Below are 17,978 nucleotides of genomic sequence, written 5' to 3' on the forward strand. Positions count from 1 at the left end.
CCCCCCCCCCCCGCCACCCGTCGCCTCCCCGCAGCTTCCTAGAGCCCCCACAGCCCCTCTCCCCGCCCCGGCACCGCTCTCCCGCTCACCTCCGGCACAGCTGTCCTCAGCACTCGCTCCCGAGCTGCCGCGGCTTCTCTCTCGGTGCCGCCCGGACAGCTCCGGCTGCCGCCGCGGTCTCCTACGGGGCGGCACAGGCGGCTGCAGCGGCGCTCTGCGACGAGAGCCGCGCCTCCAACAGCCGGCCCCCAACGTTCGCTCCCGCGCACGGCGCCTCAGCCAATGGCAGCCGGCGGCGCTGCCGCGGACCGACGAGAGCCCGGGGGTGGAGCGGCGCTGCCGCGGACCAATGACAGACCGGGGGGCGGGGCGGCTGCTGGTCAGGGTGAGCTCCTCGTGCCTCAGCGCGGTGCTGGCAGATGTGGAGATGATCTGCATGGCCAGCTTGTAAGTGGGAGCCAGGAGCCAACGCAGCTGCAGGAGCAAGGTGCTAGGGAGCAGCCAAGGTGTCAAAACGCATCCAAAAGCCCTGGAAAGCATCACAAAGCCACAGCCAGGAAGCTTGCGTGATATGGTTTAGTGCTAGTGGTGGCAATGGTGATGAGGAGACGGTTGGACTGGATGATCTTAGAGGTCGTTTCCAACCTTGTGTGATTCTTGATTCTTGGGATTATCATTAGCCATATCCAGAATGCTAGAGATTGTCAGCTGCCACACCAAATCGTAGGCAGAGCTCTCGCTGCAGACAAAGCAGGAACAAACGAGAAGCTCTGCTGCACGCACTCCACAGCCATCACGTTGCAAGCTGAGGTGCCTTACTGTGTGTTGCATTCATCCCAGTCTCCTTGAATGAAGACTCCACAGGCACTCAAGGTGTTGAGTGAGTATAAGTGTGCTTTTATTAGTAAAGGAAAAGACAGCAGGGCGTGAGAGGTCCAGGTAAAGATGGAAATCGTCCTCTCTTGGGTGGAAAGCTCATGGACAGAGTGGCTCAGCGCTGTCAGTGTTGACGTCCGGTGCCTGGGACTGGAGGCCTGATTCTAAGCTCCCCTCCAAAAGGCTCTGCTGCTCCTCGCTGATGCTGACCTTCTCCTCAAAGGCGGTGCTGCTGTCGGAGCACTCGGGCTCTGCTTGGGCTGGGCTGCACTGCAGAGGCACCGGGTCACAGTCCAGGCTGATGCCTGTGGTGTCTGGCAGGCTCAGGTCAGCATCTTCAGCACAGCCGGGAGAAATGAGGGCTTCAACTTGGATGAGCTCCTCGTGTCCATCACTGTTGTTATGCGGCAGGCTGTCAGCTGAACCGCAGCCATTTGTGCTTCCCAAGAGCTCTCCATTGGTGGAAGCACACAGCCCAGCATTGCTACTTGTTCTGGCACATCTGGGTTGACAAGAGCTCGAATCACCTATAAAAGAATGAACAGGGGTTGGTGTCCAACTCTCACAAGCTGAATTACAAACGTGGTTCTTGATCAGGGGAGATCTGAAGGTGCTAGGTATGGGCTGGATAGCTAGAAGGAGATACAAGCCCACTGCCAGCAAGAATTCTACGTTGCTGAGAAGCAGGGTGTTGAAAGCTGGATTTGCACCCTTACCTGCCAGCACTACAACGTCTGTCTCTGAGGGCTCCCTGGGATGGTGCTGCCGTTGGTCTTTGGCCACAGAGGATGGTTTCCCCAGGCTGAAGCAGGAACAGCAACAGCCAGATGGTGATTCCTTCATCCTGCTGGGTGCACTTGGTCTGGAGAGAGGAAACAGGGAATGGTGGGAGTCGTGCGTGGAACTCCAAAAGCATCTCTGACTCTGACAGCTCATCGGCCCCATCTCACTGCCATGGCCAATGGACAATCCCAATGAAAGCCACAATGCTGTGCTCATTTGGAAGCATTTACTACTAACATCCTTTTCGTTCTCCAAAGTACGGAAATGTACAACACAAAACTGCCCATACCTCATGAAAAATGACACCATATACTTTGTTGCAGCTACTGTAATGCCCTAGAATATTGTAAGGGAAGTGAGAAGAGTAGAATTCTGCAAGCGGGCCTTTTCAACTTGGCACACTGTCTCTTTAAAAAAAGAGCAACTGACTCAGATAACACCAGCAAAACCAAGGTGCACCATTCAGCAGCAAGAGCATCCCAAAGCCAAGAAACCTAGGGGGCACAATGCCCAAGATATTAAAAGCAAAAGGAAAAGCAATAGGGTGACTTCTTCTGAACGCTGTAGTATGTCTCCTTTGACAAACATGTATCCAGCAATCCAAAGCACAGGGCAAAGTACTTTATACCCATAACAACAAATAGCCTGTCTACTTAAACTGCAGCTTTGAAACTTCTCTGCACACGTACAGCCAACAAACAACACTGAGATGCATCTGCTGCAGTCAGCGTGGCAGACAATGATTCACAGAGCTGCTCAGCTCCTTACCTTCAGAAGCTCATCCTCGCCAGCATCAGGAAACTTGTCATGCCGGGAGTCTTTCAGTACCTTGGCGATGAAACGCATCCCGTAACTTCAAAGGAAATAAAAGGCAAGTGAGAATTCCTCACGGATGAACCCACTATTAACTGCTGCAGGATAACGCGGTGACACACCAGACTTACGGGATTTGGTCAGCTGAACAACGATGGCAGACAGGAACTTGTCTGTCACTGCCTTCACATCTCGGATTGAGGCATCCAGGTGCGTCCTCACCTCACCGTGATTAAGAGCTTGTTCAGGTGTAACATCGTACGGCAACTTGCTATTTGGAAAAGTCAGATGTGAAGGTGAGCACTCCTCAGCCTAATATACTTTTGTCAGTGCCAGGCAGAATTGTTGGCTTGACACACAAACAGATCCACGCTCACCTGGCTGCAAAGAGCTGCACGCTTTCACTTTCATTACAATGCTAGCACTGAAAGAGCAAAGGACTTCTCACGTCCTCTGCTGTCCCTGCAGCAGTCGCTGTGAGAACAGGCCCAGCTAACTCTGAACTGTATCTTTCTGTACCACATGCAGACATGCTCTCTACAGTCAAGAAGGTCACCTGCGATACGCAGTAGTACCTCAGGTCGCAAATAAATCAGTGAGAACACAAGCTGCACATTGCAGTGTTAAGATAGTAACTCACGCAGCGTGCTGCGCTGGGACAGTTGTCTTTTACTTCATAGCATTGCTTTTCCACCACTTCCCTTGAAGTGCCTTAAAAACAAAACAAATACAACCAACAACAGAATCCTCAAAATCTGGTCAACATCAAGCACTGGAAGAAACACAGAACTCTGACTGGGGACGGATGGGAGCCCATCAAGACTTTATAGACACAGATTAAAGGGAGGACAGGGACAGATGACGTAGCGGGGGATCTACAGGCCAACCAACCAGGATGACCACGTGGATGAAACCTTCTCATGGGCAGACAGGAACAGCTGCATGCTGTGATTCTATGCACACGGCCTGTGTTGAGAAGGAGCACAATGCTCATCTCGTTCCAACCCCCCGCTGCGTGCAGGTTCACCAACCAGCAGCCCAGGCTGCCCAGAGCCACATCCAGCCAGGCCTTGAATGCCTCCAGGGATGGGGCATCCACAGCCTCCTTGGGCAGCCTGCCCGAGTTGTGGGCAGAGATTGGCTTGGTAGAGTAAGAGCTACGGTATCTGTACCTATGAGTTAACACAGAAGAAATGCTTTGGGGCTTTTTTTGGCCTATCTCTTCATGAGATTCACTTCTCATAGTCTCAACACCCCTGTCACAAGATGATCTACTGCGTCCAGTTCTGGGCTCCCCAGTACAAATAAGACAGGGATCTCTTGGAAAGAGTCCAGCGGAGGGCCACGAAGATGGTGAAGGGCCTGGAGCATCTCTCCTATGAGGAAAGGCTGAGTGAACTGGGTCTGTTCAGCCTTGAGAAAAGAAGACTGAGAGGGGACCTGATCCAGGTCTATAAATATCTAAGGTGTGGGGGGCAGAATGGTGAGGCCGGACTGTTTTCAGTGGTGAGTGGAGACAGGACAAGGGGAAACGGCTGGAAACTGCAGCATAGGAAGTTCCGCACAAACATGCGCAAGAACTTCTTTACAGTGAGGGTGACGGAGCACTGGAACAGGCTGCCCAGGGAGGTGGTGGAGTCTCCTTCTCTGCAGATGTTCAAAACCTGCCTGGATGCCTACCTGTGCGACCTGCTGTAGGGAACCTGCTTTGGCAGGGGGGTTGGACTCGATGATCTCTGGAGGTCCCTTAAAACCCCTACAATTCTGTGATCTTTATACCTTTCAGAAGAAAGCCATCTCGAGCTGATGGAAAAAAGCTGGTAGCAATTGGACAGATGCATGCAATGAATACAGGGATGGTTCGGAACGATTAACAGAGCAATGCAAAGCAGCTGAGCAACTTTCAGAAAAAAACAGTAGCAACAGCTTCCATACCCGGCCTCACCATTCTGAGATCCCATCTGGTTCACCCAGCACTTGTAAATATCCACTGGATCCGTTCTGACGTTGAGCGATTCGCCCTCAATTATTTCCTTCACAACTGGGGCCAAGATCTGCCTCAGTGCGTTCTGACCACGGGCACCACGGTTGAAAGAGCGCATCTCAAAAATACAGAGGAAACAAAGGGAGTTCTACACAGGCACAACTATTTCCTCTCAGTATTTCAACAAGTAAGCAATCAGCAACAAGAGCCATTCACAGCATGCCGCTATGGGAAATCCAGCAGCAGAGAATAAAGCATAGACATGCACTTTCCTGAACTACTACTCCAAGAAAAGATAATAATAATTAAACAAACCTTTTAGGCGTTACCTGTTGGAGGGCACATACCATCCTCATACTTAAAAACATCAAAAAAGGCATGACTGCCTCCAACATTACATGTATTTGCTATTCCTAGCAAGTTGTGAAGCTCCGTATCAGCCAGAAGTCATAAACACCAAACTCCTAAGTGCCAATCAACTCAATTATGCCGACAGACAGCCAGAATCCTTAAGCCTGACAGCCAGGAAAAAACCCAAACCAGACAGCATCTGATTTTCAGCCTCCTCATCAGTTTTGGAAAACAGTGACCTTCGCGTCAGCTTCACTCTGGCCTGTAAAGCCCAAGCTCGCAGTCTGTGCCAAGTCCTTCTTACTAGACAGCAGAGAACTTAGATGGGAATGAATCTTAGGAAAGCACTGCAGTAGATCAAAAACAGTGCCTCCCTGAGCAAGAAAGCACTGGCTAAAGAAAAATGGCTTTAATCCTAAAGAACAAAGGTAATTCCTCCTCCTTCCAGGTTACAGAAAGGACTGACGTGAAACAGCATGAGCAGAAGGCAGGGACAGTTCAGCATTATCAGCTAATGAGCACGGGACATCACACAACAACAGCTGCAATTTTAGCAGCGGCCCAAACTCAGGCAACAGCAAGGCTGTGTCCTATGCTACAACGTACTTGATCTCTTCCTGCAATGCTGTTTGCAACAGCCGCAACAGCAGAGATTCCTCTCTCTGACTGGATGCGTAGTTATGCAGCGTGAAGATGGCTGAATCCATGAACTCTGTGGGGTTGTTTTGAGGCATCTGCAAAAGCAGCTTGGCCAAGTACGTTGGAGTAGTCTAAAACAAGAAGAAAAAGTACTTAGTGCACGTGTATAATCAATGACTATTAAGATGTTGTCATTATGAAATAAACAAAAGAGTTTGACAAAGCAGACTAAGCTAACAAAAGGAGAATGAATAGAAGGCTTACCCCTATCCTGGGCTCACTTACAAAACTCCAGCAGAGCAGATCTCCAGACGAGATCCTTCCCCACTGGCAGCCAGCTCTTAAACAGGTCTAGGAGGGCTGTAGCCTGGCTGCACCCCTTCCAGCAGCACAGCTGCATTGCCTTCACCTGTGCTCCTCTGCCTGACTCACTGCTCGCCTCAGGTGATCAATCAGAGGTTCAGGCCATGACTCAGCAGTTCCCATACAGCACGTGTCCACAAAAGCCAACACCACAAAGACAGACAGCGCCTCAACACTGCAGTGCAGAAGTACAGACTGTTCCAATACACGTAAGCATCTATGACAAGAGCAGTGAATGAAAAGCTGCATACCTCAAGTAGAAAAGATGCTGATAGGCTTCCAGCTTTTCCCTCTCCTCTTTGCTCAAAGCTTTCAAAGCTGCCTTTTGCTCGTTCAGCGTCATCACGTCACAGAGCTGTTCCTCGTTCTCCTTGCTAAGATTTTTGCTATGAGAAACAACATCCTGCAAAGAACACAGAGGGACAGATTCCACATTTAAATAACACGCAATATGGGAAAAAGCTGCACGATAGCACTTCCTTTTGGGTGGATAAGGCAGTCAAGGTACATCAGGAGATCATGAAGTGAAACATTATCTGTTGTAGCAGCGATTTCTGTCTTGTCCCCACATTCCAGAATTGGGTGAGAACCTACAAGGACTAATTGCTTTGAGCAGGGACTACTGTCACAGCTGGTAGCGTTCTGAAGATGCTTGAAAATGCCTTTCTTTCTCAACTGTGCTTGAAGCCCCAAGCCCTGTTTCCATTTTGCTGACTCCCTGCCTCCACTGCTCTGATAACTATGATACTTTTTGCTGCCAGCATCAGCCCAAGAGCTGGAGCCTCCTTTGGAACTGAACTTCACTGCTGCCATGGTTCAGATTCTACACAAGGTCAAGCCTAGCGCCACGCTATTCAGGACCAAAGCAAAAGGTGACTGTAACTTCAGCTTGAGTTAAAAAAAGGCACCGCTGTATCAGCAACGTTGTTCTTGTGTGCAATCAATCGTCAGCAAAGTGACAGAGGGGGCTTCCATCAGCCAACCAACACCAAGCAGTCTGAGCACATTTCCTGCTCCAAAATCACCTCCCCCTTCTGATACAGCACACAAAACGTGAGAAGAAATTAAGGTGTGCAAGTCCATGACTCACGTAACCACAAGTGAAGAGACAAACAGTTCTCAGAGCCTTCAAGCATACCATCTATTGCTTTCCCTTGGTCCCGAGTGGGTTTTTTTCTGGTGCTTTGTTTTTAAAACACTTGAAGCCTTGATGTTTCTGCTGCAGTTCTCTTTCTAGGGATACATAGTAATAAGTGGAACAGTTAGGAACTTACTGGGAGGAAAACCTGTAACTCTGAAGGAAATACTTCCCACTGCATCTGAGTAAGTGAGATCCAGGCTCAGAAGGTCCTCATGCTAACTGCCATTGGCCTCAATTCACTCTGCTCGTCTCCCAGCACTGCATTTCCTACCTGCAGTGTCATTCTGTTCTTCACTAGCAGTCCAATCTTGAGGTCCATGAGATTGAGGTCATTTTCAAGCTGTTGATTAGATCGGATCAAGGTCACAGCTTCCTCACACAGTTTCATTAGCTCCAGCTCCTCCTGAAAATCTGGGTCCGATCGAGCAAGTGAACCAATTTCCCAACCACAGCCGTAGGTGGGTTTTCAGCATTAACTAAAAACAAGAGACAAAACAGCAGAGGACAGGAAACAAATTAATGCATGTGTTACCTCTGTGCAGACAGCATGTCAAGCAGCAGCCAGTCCAGGGTCAAATTAACACCAATGGGCTTGAATAACTCCTGACAGCATCCGGAACTTCTGGCATGGAATAAATCACGACAGAAGTCAACGCTATAGGATGAAGTCAGTATCAGCTTAGGGGAGTCCACCTTGCTGAACTTACCCCAAAGATCAGCGCTCCTATTTCCCAGCAGCAAAAGTACTACCGTGAACCAACTTTGCACAGAATCACAGAATGTCAGGAATTGGAAGGGACCTCCAAAGATCACCTCGTCCAATCCCCCTGCTGGGGCAGGATCACCTAGATTAGGGCACACAGGAACATGTCCAGGTAGCTGCTGAATGTCTCCACAGGAGATCCCACAACCTCTTTGGGCAGCCCATCCCAGTGTTCTGTTACCCTTGCCGTGAAGAAGTTGTTCCTCTTATTTATGTGGGACCCCCTATGCTCCAGCTTGCACACATTGCCCCTTGTCCTATCACTGGATGCCACTGAGAAGAGCTTGCCTTCATCCTCCTCACGCTCACTATTCACACATTTATAAACATCAACGAGGTCACCCCTCAGTCTCCTCCAAGCTAAAGAGACCCAGCTTTCTCAGCCTTTCCTCACAGGGAGATGCTCCACTCATCAGGGCAGAGTAGAGGGGAAAGAGCACCTCTCCACCTCCTATCCGTACTCTTCCTCATACACCCCACGATGCCCTCTTGGCCACGAGAGCACAGTGCTGGCTCATGCTCCTCCTACCGCCCACCAGGATCCCCTGATCCCTTTCTCCTACGCTGCTCTCCAAGAGCTCAGCCCCCAACCTATACTGGTACTCAGGTTGCTCTTGCCCAGATGCAAGACTCCACACCTGCCCTTGTTCTTTCTCATTCCGTTTCTCCCCACCCAACTCTCCAGGTCTCGCTGGAAGGCAGCACAGCCTTTTGCTGTGTCAGCCACTCTGCCCAGTTTTGTGTCAGCCGGGAGAAATGAGGGCTTCAACTTGGATCAGCTCCTTCTTTCCATCACTGTTGGTATGCGGCAGGCTGTAGGCTGAACCGCAGCCATTTGTGCTTCCCAACAGCTCTCCATTGGTGGAAGCACACAGCCCAGCATCACTACATGCTCTGGCTCTGCTCGGTTGACAAGAGCACGAATCACCTATAAAAGAATGAACAGGGGTTGGTGTCAAACTCTCCCAGGCTGAATTACAAAAGTGGTTCTTGATCAGGGGAGAACTGAAGGTGTCAGGTATGGGCTGGAACGCTAGAAGGGCAATCAAGCCCAGTGACAGCATGCATTCTATGTTGCTGGAAAGCAGAGCTTTGGAAGCAGGATTTGCACTCTTACCTGCCAGCACTACGACTTGCATTTCTGCAGGCTCCCTGGCATTGCACTGCAGTTGGCGTTTGGCCACAGAAGATGGTTTTCCCAGGCTGAAACAGGAACACCAACAGCCAGCTGCTGATTCCTTCAAGGAATGGACGCGGCCGGAGGAGAGAGGTGCTAGGGAGCAGCCAAGGCATCACAGTGCATCCAAAAGCCCTGAAAGGCATCACAAAGCCACCGCCAGGAAGTTTGGGGTCACCACGAGCACAATCCAGGATGCTAGAGATTATTTGCTACCGTCCCAACTGGGACCTGCAGACATCCCAAAGCCAGACAGAATGGGAAATAACCCAGAGCTCTGCTTCATGCACCCTGCAGCCTCAGCGTTGCCAGCAGAGGTGCCTTGCTGTGTGCCGCATTCATCCCAGTCCTCGTGAATGAAGACTCCACAGGCACTCAAGGCGTTGAGTGAGTATAAGTGCGCTTTTATTATTAAAGGAAAACACAGGAGGGCGTGAGAGGTCCAGGTAAAGATGGGAATCGTCCTCTCTTGGATGGAAAGATCACGTAGAGAGTGGCTCAGAGCTCTCAGAGATGCTGCACGGTGCCTGGGACTGGAGGCCTGATTGTACGCCCCCCTCCAAGAGGCTCTGCTGCTCCTCCTCGCTGATGCTGACCTGCTCCTGCACAGAGGTGTTGCTGTCCGGGCACTCGGACTGTACTTGGGCTGGGCTGCACTGCAAAGGTGCCGGGTCACAGTCCAGGCTGGTGACTGCGGTGCCTGGTGGGCACAGGTCAGCATCTTCAGCACAGCCGGGAGAAATGAGGGCTTCAACTTGGATGAGCTCCCTCTCTCCATCACTGTTGCTACGTGCAAGGCTGTCACGTGATCCGCAGCCATTTGTGCTTCCCAAGAGCTCTCCATTGGTGGAAGCACACAGCCCAGCTTCGCTACTTTCTCCGGCTCTTCTGGGTGGACAAGGGCTCAGTACATCTAGGAAGGATACACAGGGGTTAGTGCCAAACTTTCACAAGCTGAATTACAAAAGGGGTTCTTGATCAGGGGAGAACTAAAGGTGTTAGGTATGGGTTGGAACGCTGGAAGTAGATACAAGCCCACTGACAGCAAGAATTCTATGTTGCTGAAAAGCAAGGCGTTGAAAGCTGGATTTGCACCCTTACCTGCCAGCACTACGATTTCTATTTCTGAGGGCTCCCTGGGATGGTGCTGTGGCTGGCGTTTGGCCCCAGACGATGGTTTCCCCAGGCTGAAGCAGGAACACCAACAGCCAGCTGGTGATTCCTTTATCTTGCTGGGTGGACTTGGTCTGGAGAGAGAAAACAGGGAATGGTGGGAGTCGTGCGTGGCGCAGGGTGAGGGAAGAGCTGCACTGAGCTCGTGCCAACAGTTGCTTGTTCCTAGCACCGCCTGGTTCCTGCTGAAACACAGCTTAGAAACTCGCTCCATTTCAAGCAGTTGAGGATGGTTCCATTCCTATAGCTCAGCCCTGAAGTCTTGCTGGCTAAATTCCCCTCAACTGTGTCAAGCAAGATGCAGAGCATGTGAGGTCCACAGGCTCCACACCTGTACAGGACAGCATCAAAGGGTGGCTTTGATTGAGTAGGCAGGCATAACTGCTGGTTGAGCAATTGCACAGCCATAAAGGAACTTCAAAAGCATCTCTGACTCTGACACTGACAGCTCATCAGCCCATTTCACTGCCATGTCTAGTTTCTAGTGTCAGCAGGTCTGACCAACAGCTCTGCGTAGAGGAGAACCAGAACTGGATTCAGGCACGAGGCTCTGAAATCTGGAAAACCCCAACCTTTCCAGGTACAGCCAGCACAGGCCAGGGTAGACGTCAGCGTGGCTTTGTGCATCTCGTCACTGCCTGCCCAGCAAGGAAGGAACGGCACCGTTGTGAGGCTAAACTGAGCCCGGCGGGCAACTCAATGTTAGTTGAATCTCACAGTCCAAAGGGAGGGGAGATTCACTGCAACACTTCAGGCACCATTCATTAAATCTAATTTCCACAAGTTTAGGCACTAGAAATAATGGAGACAGAACAAACACAACCCACCCAAACAGTGATGATAGCTGCTGGAAAACAAAGTCCTCTTTACCTTTCAGGTGGAAAGTCGATGACTGTGTGGAATTTCCCCCGTACAGCTGTGGGGCCTTCTTCCACCTCTATGTCCCTGCTCTCTGTCACAACGACAGGAGAGCTGCTGTGGCCTCGCCTCCGTGCCTGCGCCTCCTCCAGGCTGAGCAGCTCTGTGGCAGGAGAAGACGCCTGCACAGACTGGGGCCCTGAGAGAGAGCTGTGCCCTGGAAGGGAAAACCACAGGTGAGAGCCAGGATCAGAAAGCGGCAGCACAGCCATCGCAGGTCCGGGGGAGCTGCTGTGTTTTCCTCAGACTTGCTTAACCGGGCCACTGGAAGAAGAGCAGCTCAAAACAACCATGTGCTCAGAGGTGTGTCTATGGCAAAGGACGCAGTCATCATTAAGAGCAGCTCCCTGTATCGAAACAGGCAAACAAAAACCCTAGAAAATGGGGGCAGGGAACTGAGAAAGCTCCGCTGCCACACGTTAATCAAGCTTCACCTGCTTGCAAAACATCATAATGACAGTGATGGTTTTTTCTCCTTGTCAAGTTTGGGCTTGCACACTCTCAGCATCCAGCAACTGGATGCCAGATTCCAATCTAAGCCCAGAAGTCTGCTGTCCCCTCAACAGGAAAAGTGTATTTCAAAGGACTTGGAGAAGGCCTGCATTTGATCCAGGTGTCTGACCAAGACAAAGCTAATGGAGGAAGACACTCACCTGCTCCATCTGCAATGTCCGATCCGGATGTGGAGCAGAAGAGGACGTCTGTGTGGTCGATGATGAATTCCACCACAGCCGACTGCGTCTGCAGTTCCGTGCAGGCAGCTCTCCCGCTGGCGCAGGCAGACTCGCTCTGCTGTGATCTGTAGAAAAGGCAGGTTTTAGAAGTCATTCAGCCAAGATCGCTTCCCCGAGTCTGAACTGTTGCAGCCCAAAGCTGTCAAACTGGGTTCTGGAGACTTCCGCAGTAGGCAATCAGTGATGCCACTGAAGAAGTTCTCCTGGCTGATCAAGGACACACCAGTCCCATCTAAACAAGAGAGCAGCAATGCTCAGCTAGAAATTGTGCCCACGCGGGGTTGGAGAACAGTCCAGGCTCCTGCTCTGCTGTCAGCCACTCACTGCACATTTTACAGGAGAAGAGCAGATGTGGTGCAGAAGAAGGGAGGACTGCTTTATTCTACTGGAGAACAGATGTAAGCGTTCTGTAGAAATGGAAAAAGAAGTTTACCTTAGGAGGTTTGAAGCCCACACAATGGCTAAGTTCTTAGCATGCATGTTGGTGACAGAGCTGTTCGCAGACAGACAGGCCAAGTGTCTCATCAGATACGCCAGGGTCCTGGGAAACAAGAGAGGCAAATGTTCAGCACCAGCCAGCATGCCGTGCTGCCACTCACAAAGCAAACCTCAATTCACACTAGTTGTTATTACTGCTACTGTCGCTGAAGATGAAGTAGACCCAACTTGACCAAGTGCCACGCTGCAGCACCCAGCACCAGCACAGCACAGCCACAGCCATCAGCTGCACCAAGCGTGCTCCCGTGCCCAGGAACTCACCCCACAAATTAACCCCGCAGAGCCTTCAACCGCTTCAACATACCCAGGCATCGTGTTGCTCACGTGAGACAAAGCCTGGAATCGCACCATTGCCCTCTGAAGTGCAGCAGGGCTGAGCTCAGCAGGCTGAGGGCAGCACTGACCTGTAGTGAGGAGCGGGCAGCTGCTGGATGACGTCCCGCATTCTGACCAGCCGCTCCTCCTCTGTAGTGGCACCAACAGCATCCTGGAAAAGGGCAGAAAGGGATTGAGACACAAATCAGGCGAGATACCTGCCGCAGGGTCGGGAACCATGGGCACAGCGCGCTGCTGGTCAGCACTGAGAAAGATTTTAGGCCTCCCCAGAGGCATCTGGCAAACATAGCGGCACGCAGCTGGTGCCACCACGGCCAAGGAGTCCAAGCACCGGGCCGGTTTACAGCCTGGTTGGGCAGCTCAGCTCCTCGCAGGGGGCATTCATCTCCAAGTACCCTTGGCTATCAATCCCATTCCCGTTCCAGAAAGAGTTGGGGAATAGAAAAAGAAAAAAGCAACAAAAAACAAGAAAAAACAACAATGCAGGAATTCTCGCAAAGCATTATGAATATGGAAATAACCACCTCCGGGGACCACCAGAAGTGGCATCAGCACGATGCAGGATGTGGCAAAGACATGCGAGTAAACCCCATGGGGCTAACAGAAGAAGGGCCTCAGAGCCGGGGCACTGCTGCAGCCATCTCCCAAGAGGCCCAGCGAAGAGGGAAAGGAAAGGCGTTGCCTCGTGCTTACCGAGAACTTGTCGTACAGCTGGTCGGTCAGCAGGGGGGTCGGGAGCTCCCTGAAGTACATTTTGCAGAGGGAGCTCGCGCTGTGAACGTCGCGGACGGTTAGCTCAGGAACCTGCTCACACTCAAATTCCTGGCTGCAGAGAAGGACACGAAAGCGGTTGAGAAAGAGGAAAGCAAGTCAAAAGCCACACCCAATGCAATCAAGAGTTGGAAGGGCTTCCTGATGTACAGGAGAACACAAACACTCGGCCACCAGCAGCACGTCAGCCGTGCTGGATGGGATGTTCCCAAAGGAGACCTTTTCTCTGTGCTAAGGCATTGCCCGCAGGCCTCTGAACGCCCGCAACAGGGCACGTGCCCCTGCTGGCACCTGTGTCTGTCAGTCGCAGCACTCTTACCGCAGTCTCTGGACGTTGGACGCCACGCCGGACAGGCGGTATATCCCCTGCACCACGCCATGCTGCTCGATGAACTCGGCGCAGCTCTGGAGGACCTGGGGGACTAAAGAACACGTGCCGGCGGTTACTGGAGCTCCTCAGTCAAGTCCTGCCTCAGGCTGCGCTCCCGTCACATCCCGTCCACTAAGCCCAGCCGGGCTTGGCTGAAGCAAATACAAACGTGCTTGTCTCTTGGGAGCATTAGCCTCACTTCATCTTTCAGCCATCAACTCCCATTCCCCGTTTCTCCACTGGTATCAGCCTGCCCCTTGCTACATACCATCTCCCTTTCATCTCTAGGTCCCCAAACAGGGAAGCTCTCAGGAATGGGCTGTCCCTTACCATCACGACCAGAGTGAAGAAGATGCTCTCCCAGGTCACGGCCAAACACCCTCTCCTTCTCCACCTCCTGCTCTTTCCGTTGCTTTGGGCGGGCCTTCACCACGGAACGAAGGAAGGTGAGGAGCTTGCCGCGCTTCTTTGGCACTGCACAACAAAAGGAAGAAACCAGTTCATCTCAGGTTTGGCTCCGGTGGACGAGGCCGAGCACAACACATTCTACAGAGCACGTCAAAACGGGAAGAACATTACCAACAAGTATACACACAAAAATGGATTTTTCCCCCATCCCTGCTGGAGGAGTCCAAGGCAGGTTGGACGGGGCCCTGGTCAGTGGGGTCTCATCTCACATTAAACGTGGAGCTTGGTTGGCAGCCCAGCTTGAGGCAGGGGGCTTGGAGCTTGATGATCCTTGAGCTGCCTTCCATGCCAAGCAATCCTACAAGGATTCTAGGATTTCCCCAACTCCAGTCATAAACACAGGAGGACTGGGCCAAATCTCTGCACGTTCTGATGGAATTGAATGCACTCCTCTTGCTTAGCTTGTTCAACCTGGGGATTAAGGACCCTCTTGAAAAGCCACGTTCTGATCAAGCGTGTCACTAGCACAACCAGACCTCTATCTGTCCACCAGGGACGCTGGCTGTTCTCAGCCTCGTACTGACTTGCAGGAGAACTGCCTTTGCCTTCCCTCATTCTCACTGCCTACAAAACACCAGCCATACGCCCCGTGCTATGCAGGAAGGATCATCAGCACAGAGGATAAGGGGGGAAGGATAAGGGAGGTATTAAACACGGAACACACCCAAAAAAGACTCCATTTTGCTTCCCTGCACCATCAAATGTCTCATCGTACCTGGCTTTGGCACTGAATTGATGAGAGACTCCGGGATTTTTCCGTTAATGAGCTCCACACACTCAGCAGGGAAAAATCCAACCTGTAACAAGAAGAAGAAGAGAGGTGCGATTCTGAAGGCAGCGTTTCTCAGGCCTGAACTGTTCAAACATCACATTTTCCTCATCACGTGCCTGCCGGATGCTCCGTAAGACAATCCAACCAAAAAATGGCCTGCTTAAAGTTAATAATTATTCCAAATTGGCAGGCAAATATCCATAAAACTGTGTATGGAGAGGGGAAAGGACAAGTATGCTATGCACCCCTAAATCTTAAGCTTGCCCGAAGGGAAAGACTTCATACAGAAGCTTGATAGATTGATGCATCTGTATCTGAGTTAGCACAGCCTATGAACTTTCTGCTTGCTGACTGAGATGCAGCTGCCATCCCCAGCTCTGAGCCACTCAGCGTTCTGCAGCCAGCAGCAGCAGCAAGCACGCAGAAGCTCTGTTACCCCCTGCCTCAGCTGACAGGCCGTAACTTCCTTAAAGACACTGACTTCATGCGTGTTCTGCACGGGTGCAAACACAGATGCTCAGAGACACTGAAACACGTGTCCTAAAAAGCTGCTGCATTTCCAAAGGTGCGGTTCAGTGGCCATGACCTGATGCACGCTGTGAGGGCTCTTCTTTCTAAGTTAACTGAGGAGGCAGTTTCCTACAAAGACAAACTTCCAGCTCTGGCCCAAGCCCACAGCAAAAGGGAAAGTCCTCTGACACCAGCACAAGGAAACCATTTTCCATGTGGAGCCATGCTGTGCAGGCAGGGCAGCTCTAAGCTGAGATTCCTGCCTCGACCGAAGTTGCGCTCTCACGTCTGAAGCTTGGGCCTACCTGAAAGCCGTGCTTGCCTCTCCAGCGCGGGCTCAGCTCCTGAGGCGGCATCTCGATGACGCACACGAGGTCTCCCACCTGCAAGAGATTGCAACGTCAATCCCAGCTTCAGCACGGCTGGGAGGAAAGCGCAGCTCAAATGACTGCATTCTTCTGCACTGCCCAATATCGTCAAGCTTGAGAGCCATTGCACCAGCGCAGCTCTTCAGGCATTTGCAGTCGTACAACTGAACGTGCAAGTAGAAGAGTCACTCCAATACACAACATACAGAATTCAGCTGTGCAGCATGAAATGGTTCTCAGAAGCAGCAGGCTCTTTGCCAAAGGGAGAGCTCCAATTAAACCGCAGGCATAAGTCAGCCAAACAGATCCTGAACAGATCTGCACACTCCATACACTGCTCTGCCATTGCTCAGAGACCAGGCTACCACACTGGGCAGTAGCTCTTGGATCACAAGATTCCAATGCCAAATAGAGCCATAGTTTAGAGATGGCTGAACTCCTCCCTGCATCCAACCCAGTGCAAGTCTAATCTGGAGCCGCACCTTCTGAGCTTCACCTCACCAAACATTCGGAAGGTGTCTGAGAATATTCCTGATAGCTTCACACGTTATACTCTTCTGTACAGGACAACAAGGAACGGCCTTAACTGCTTACCTCCAAGGAGAGTTCACCCGGTGCCTGGGCAACGTATCTCTTAATAACGTGGGCAGCAGCAATAGCTGGGATATTAAGAGATGACTCCTCACGGACCAGCAGGGGCTTCCCGTTGTTCTCAGCCTGAAACAGAGAGCACAGGCCACGGTGAGGAGCTGAGGGCAAACGAGGAGGATTTCAGGCTGAGGAGCATGTCAGCAGAGAAAGCTGCAGGAAGTGCACTCCGTCCTTATCATGGGCACACAAGAAGGAACGGCAAGGCTAAGAACATGCCCGCAGCAAGGAAAGAAAGCCTTGAAGGCAGCTTTTCAGTGACACCGATAGAGCCGCAAGGATTCGCTCTCTTGAAAAGCAGGAGAGCACATCTGCAGCTCACTCTGCTGGCTCAAATCAGGGAACAAAGACCAATCAGAGCTCCACACTCTACCTCCATCCGTGTCATGCCAGGCTCACAGCTGATCTCGCTGCACGCGATGCCCATCACAGCAGGCACGACAAGCTGGAATGAAAAGAAACACGCTCATATTTTCTCTCTTCACACACCACACTATTGAGAGACTTCTTCAGAACTACCCTTGGCTATCCTCTGGCACAGGCGGGTGCTCTAGATGAACCCACTCTGTTCACTCCGTTCAAATGGGACAGCTCATTAGGCATTTGACCAAGCAGCTGTCCCTCTGCTAGCAGATGGGGACTGGCACAAAGCAGCAGATGCATTCGCCCAGGGCGCTCTGACAGCGCAGCAGCAGGGCAGTGAGAGGAATCATTGCTGCAGGCGCATCTGCTCCCCGGCCCCGGCTCCCAGCAGCCTCACCACCGGCACCTGCTGCTGCCCCGCACATCAAGGATTTCCTCTGCTCGCATCTCTGCTCTGCTCCCTACAGCTGCCGCGCACACTCTCACAGGCCAAGCGTGCGTGCTTGTGACCTTGGGTCACGCTGTGCAGCTCAGCACAAACTGGGCCTAGGACTCTTTGCCTAAGGGATTGCTTTCCTTCAGACCAGCTGGTCACAGCACCACACACAGCATCCTCCTGAGGGCGGAGCTGCAGGGGAAGGGAAAAAACCCACACGGGACCAGTGTCCCATCAACGCTGGGTGAGGCTGCGTTACCAAACATGGTGCGACACAGTGCTGGTCAACCACGTGGGGGGACAAAGCGTGGCACGTACCTGGCAGGAGATCAGAACAAGGTAGACAATTCCTTGAACTCGCAGCTGTTTCTTGTCACTTTGCTCTGTGCTTCCACGAGCGAAAGCTGCACCAAGGGAGCGGATAGAGGAGAGAGAAGGAACAGGTCTGTGAGCTTGCACAATGCAGCAAAGATGACAAGGGAAAAGCCACGGGACAAATGCCATCTTTGTGGATCGCTTGGGAATGCAGGTACTGGCTGAAAGTTACGTCTGATGGACAAGAGTAAGCAGTGCGAGCTGCTAGGAGCTCCACCAGACAGCAGTTTTCAACAGCTCTCTGCCCACCCGTCCATCCCACGCTGTCTCAGCTTACCTACAAGATGCTGCAGAAGACACAAGGGTTGAAACCGAAGGCACTCAGTCGCTGCACAAGGGCAACAAGCG

The 17,978-nt window shown here is 51.8% G+C and overlaps 2 protein-coding genes and 2 long non-coding RNA genes across 4 annotated transcripts in view; all 4 read right to left on the reverse strand.

Moving 5' to 3' along the window:
* LOC128077344 (ras GTPase-activating-like protein IQGAP1) overlaps nucleotides 1-4,618 on the reverse strand; it is a 30,601-nt gene extending 25,983 nt beyond the window's left edge. Inside the window, exons 1-3 of the mRNA XM_052676459.1 lie at nucleotides 4,408-4,618; nucleotides 2,604-2,743; nucleotides 2,428-2,512 (exon numbers count right to left, since the gene is read on the reverse strand). Of these exons, the coding sequence (XP_052532419.1) occupies nucleotides 2,481-2,512; nucleotides 2,604-2,743; nucleotides 4,408-4,574 (339 nt within the window). The 5' untranslated portion in view covers nucleotides 4,575-4,618 and the 3' untranslated portion in view covers nucleotides 2,428-2,480. The remainder of the gene's footprint in view (nucleotides 1-2,427; nucleotides 2,513-2,603; nucleotides 2,744-4,407) is intronic.
* Nucleotides 4,619-6,175: 1,557 nt separating this feature from the next.
* On the reverse strand, nucleotides 6,176-8,495 carry LOC128077348 (uncharacterized). The gene is made up of 6 exons (XR_008204937.1): nucleotides 8,352-8,495; nucleotides 7,658-7,795; nucleotides 7,483-7,572; nucleotides 7,222-7,361; nucleotides 6,948-7,042; nucleotides 6,176-6,212 (listed from the first exon to the last, which is right to left on the reverse strand). It is a non-coding gene; the product is annotated as an uncharacterized LOC128077348 (long non-coding RNA).
* An 877-nt stretch (nucleotides 8,496-9,372) lies between these two features.
* Nucleotides 9,373-13,880, reverse strand: LOC128076678 (rho GTPase-activating protein 32-like). Its single transcript, XM_052674607.1, has 9 exons — nucleotides 13,860-13,880; nucleotides 13,640-13,734; nucleotides 13,243-13,375; nucleotides 12,618-12,700; nucleotides 12,149-12,256; nucleotides 11,635-11,780; nucleotides 10,934-11,138; nucleotides 9,992-10,137; nucleotides 9,373-9,803 (listed from the first exon to the last, which is right to left on the reverse strand). The coding sequence occupies exons 1-9, from the start codon at nucleotides 13,878-13,880 to the stop codon at nucleotides 9,373-9,375; spliced, it is 1,368 nt and encodes a 455-aa protein (XP_052530567.1).
* A 1,909-nt stretch (nucleotides 13,881-15,789) lies between these two features.
* LOC128077352 (uncharacterized) lies at nucleotides 15,790-16,867 on the reverse strand. The gene is made up of 3 exons (XR_008204941.1): nucleotides 16,830-16,867; nucleotides 16,403-16,525; nucleotides 15,790-15,823 (listed from the first exon to the last, which is right to left on the reverse strand). It is a non-coding gene; the product is annotated as an uncharacterized LOC128077352 (long non-coding RNA).
* Between the last annotated feature and the right edge of the window lie 1,111 nt (nucleotides 16,868-17,978).

The sequence above is a fragment of the Tympanuchus pallidicinctus genome, unplaced genomic scaffold (genome assembly GCF_026119805.1).
Source record: "Tympanuchus pallidicinctus isolate F22 unplaced genomic scaffold, pur_lepc_1.0 scaffold15, whole genome shotgun sequence".
NCBI classification, from domain to species: domain Eukaryota; kingdom Metazoa; phylum Chordata; class Aves; order Galliformes; family Phasianidae; genus Tympanuchus; species Tympanuchus pallidicinctus.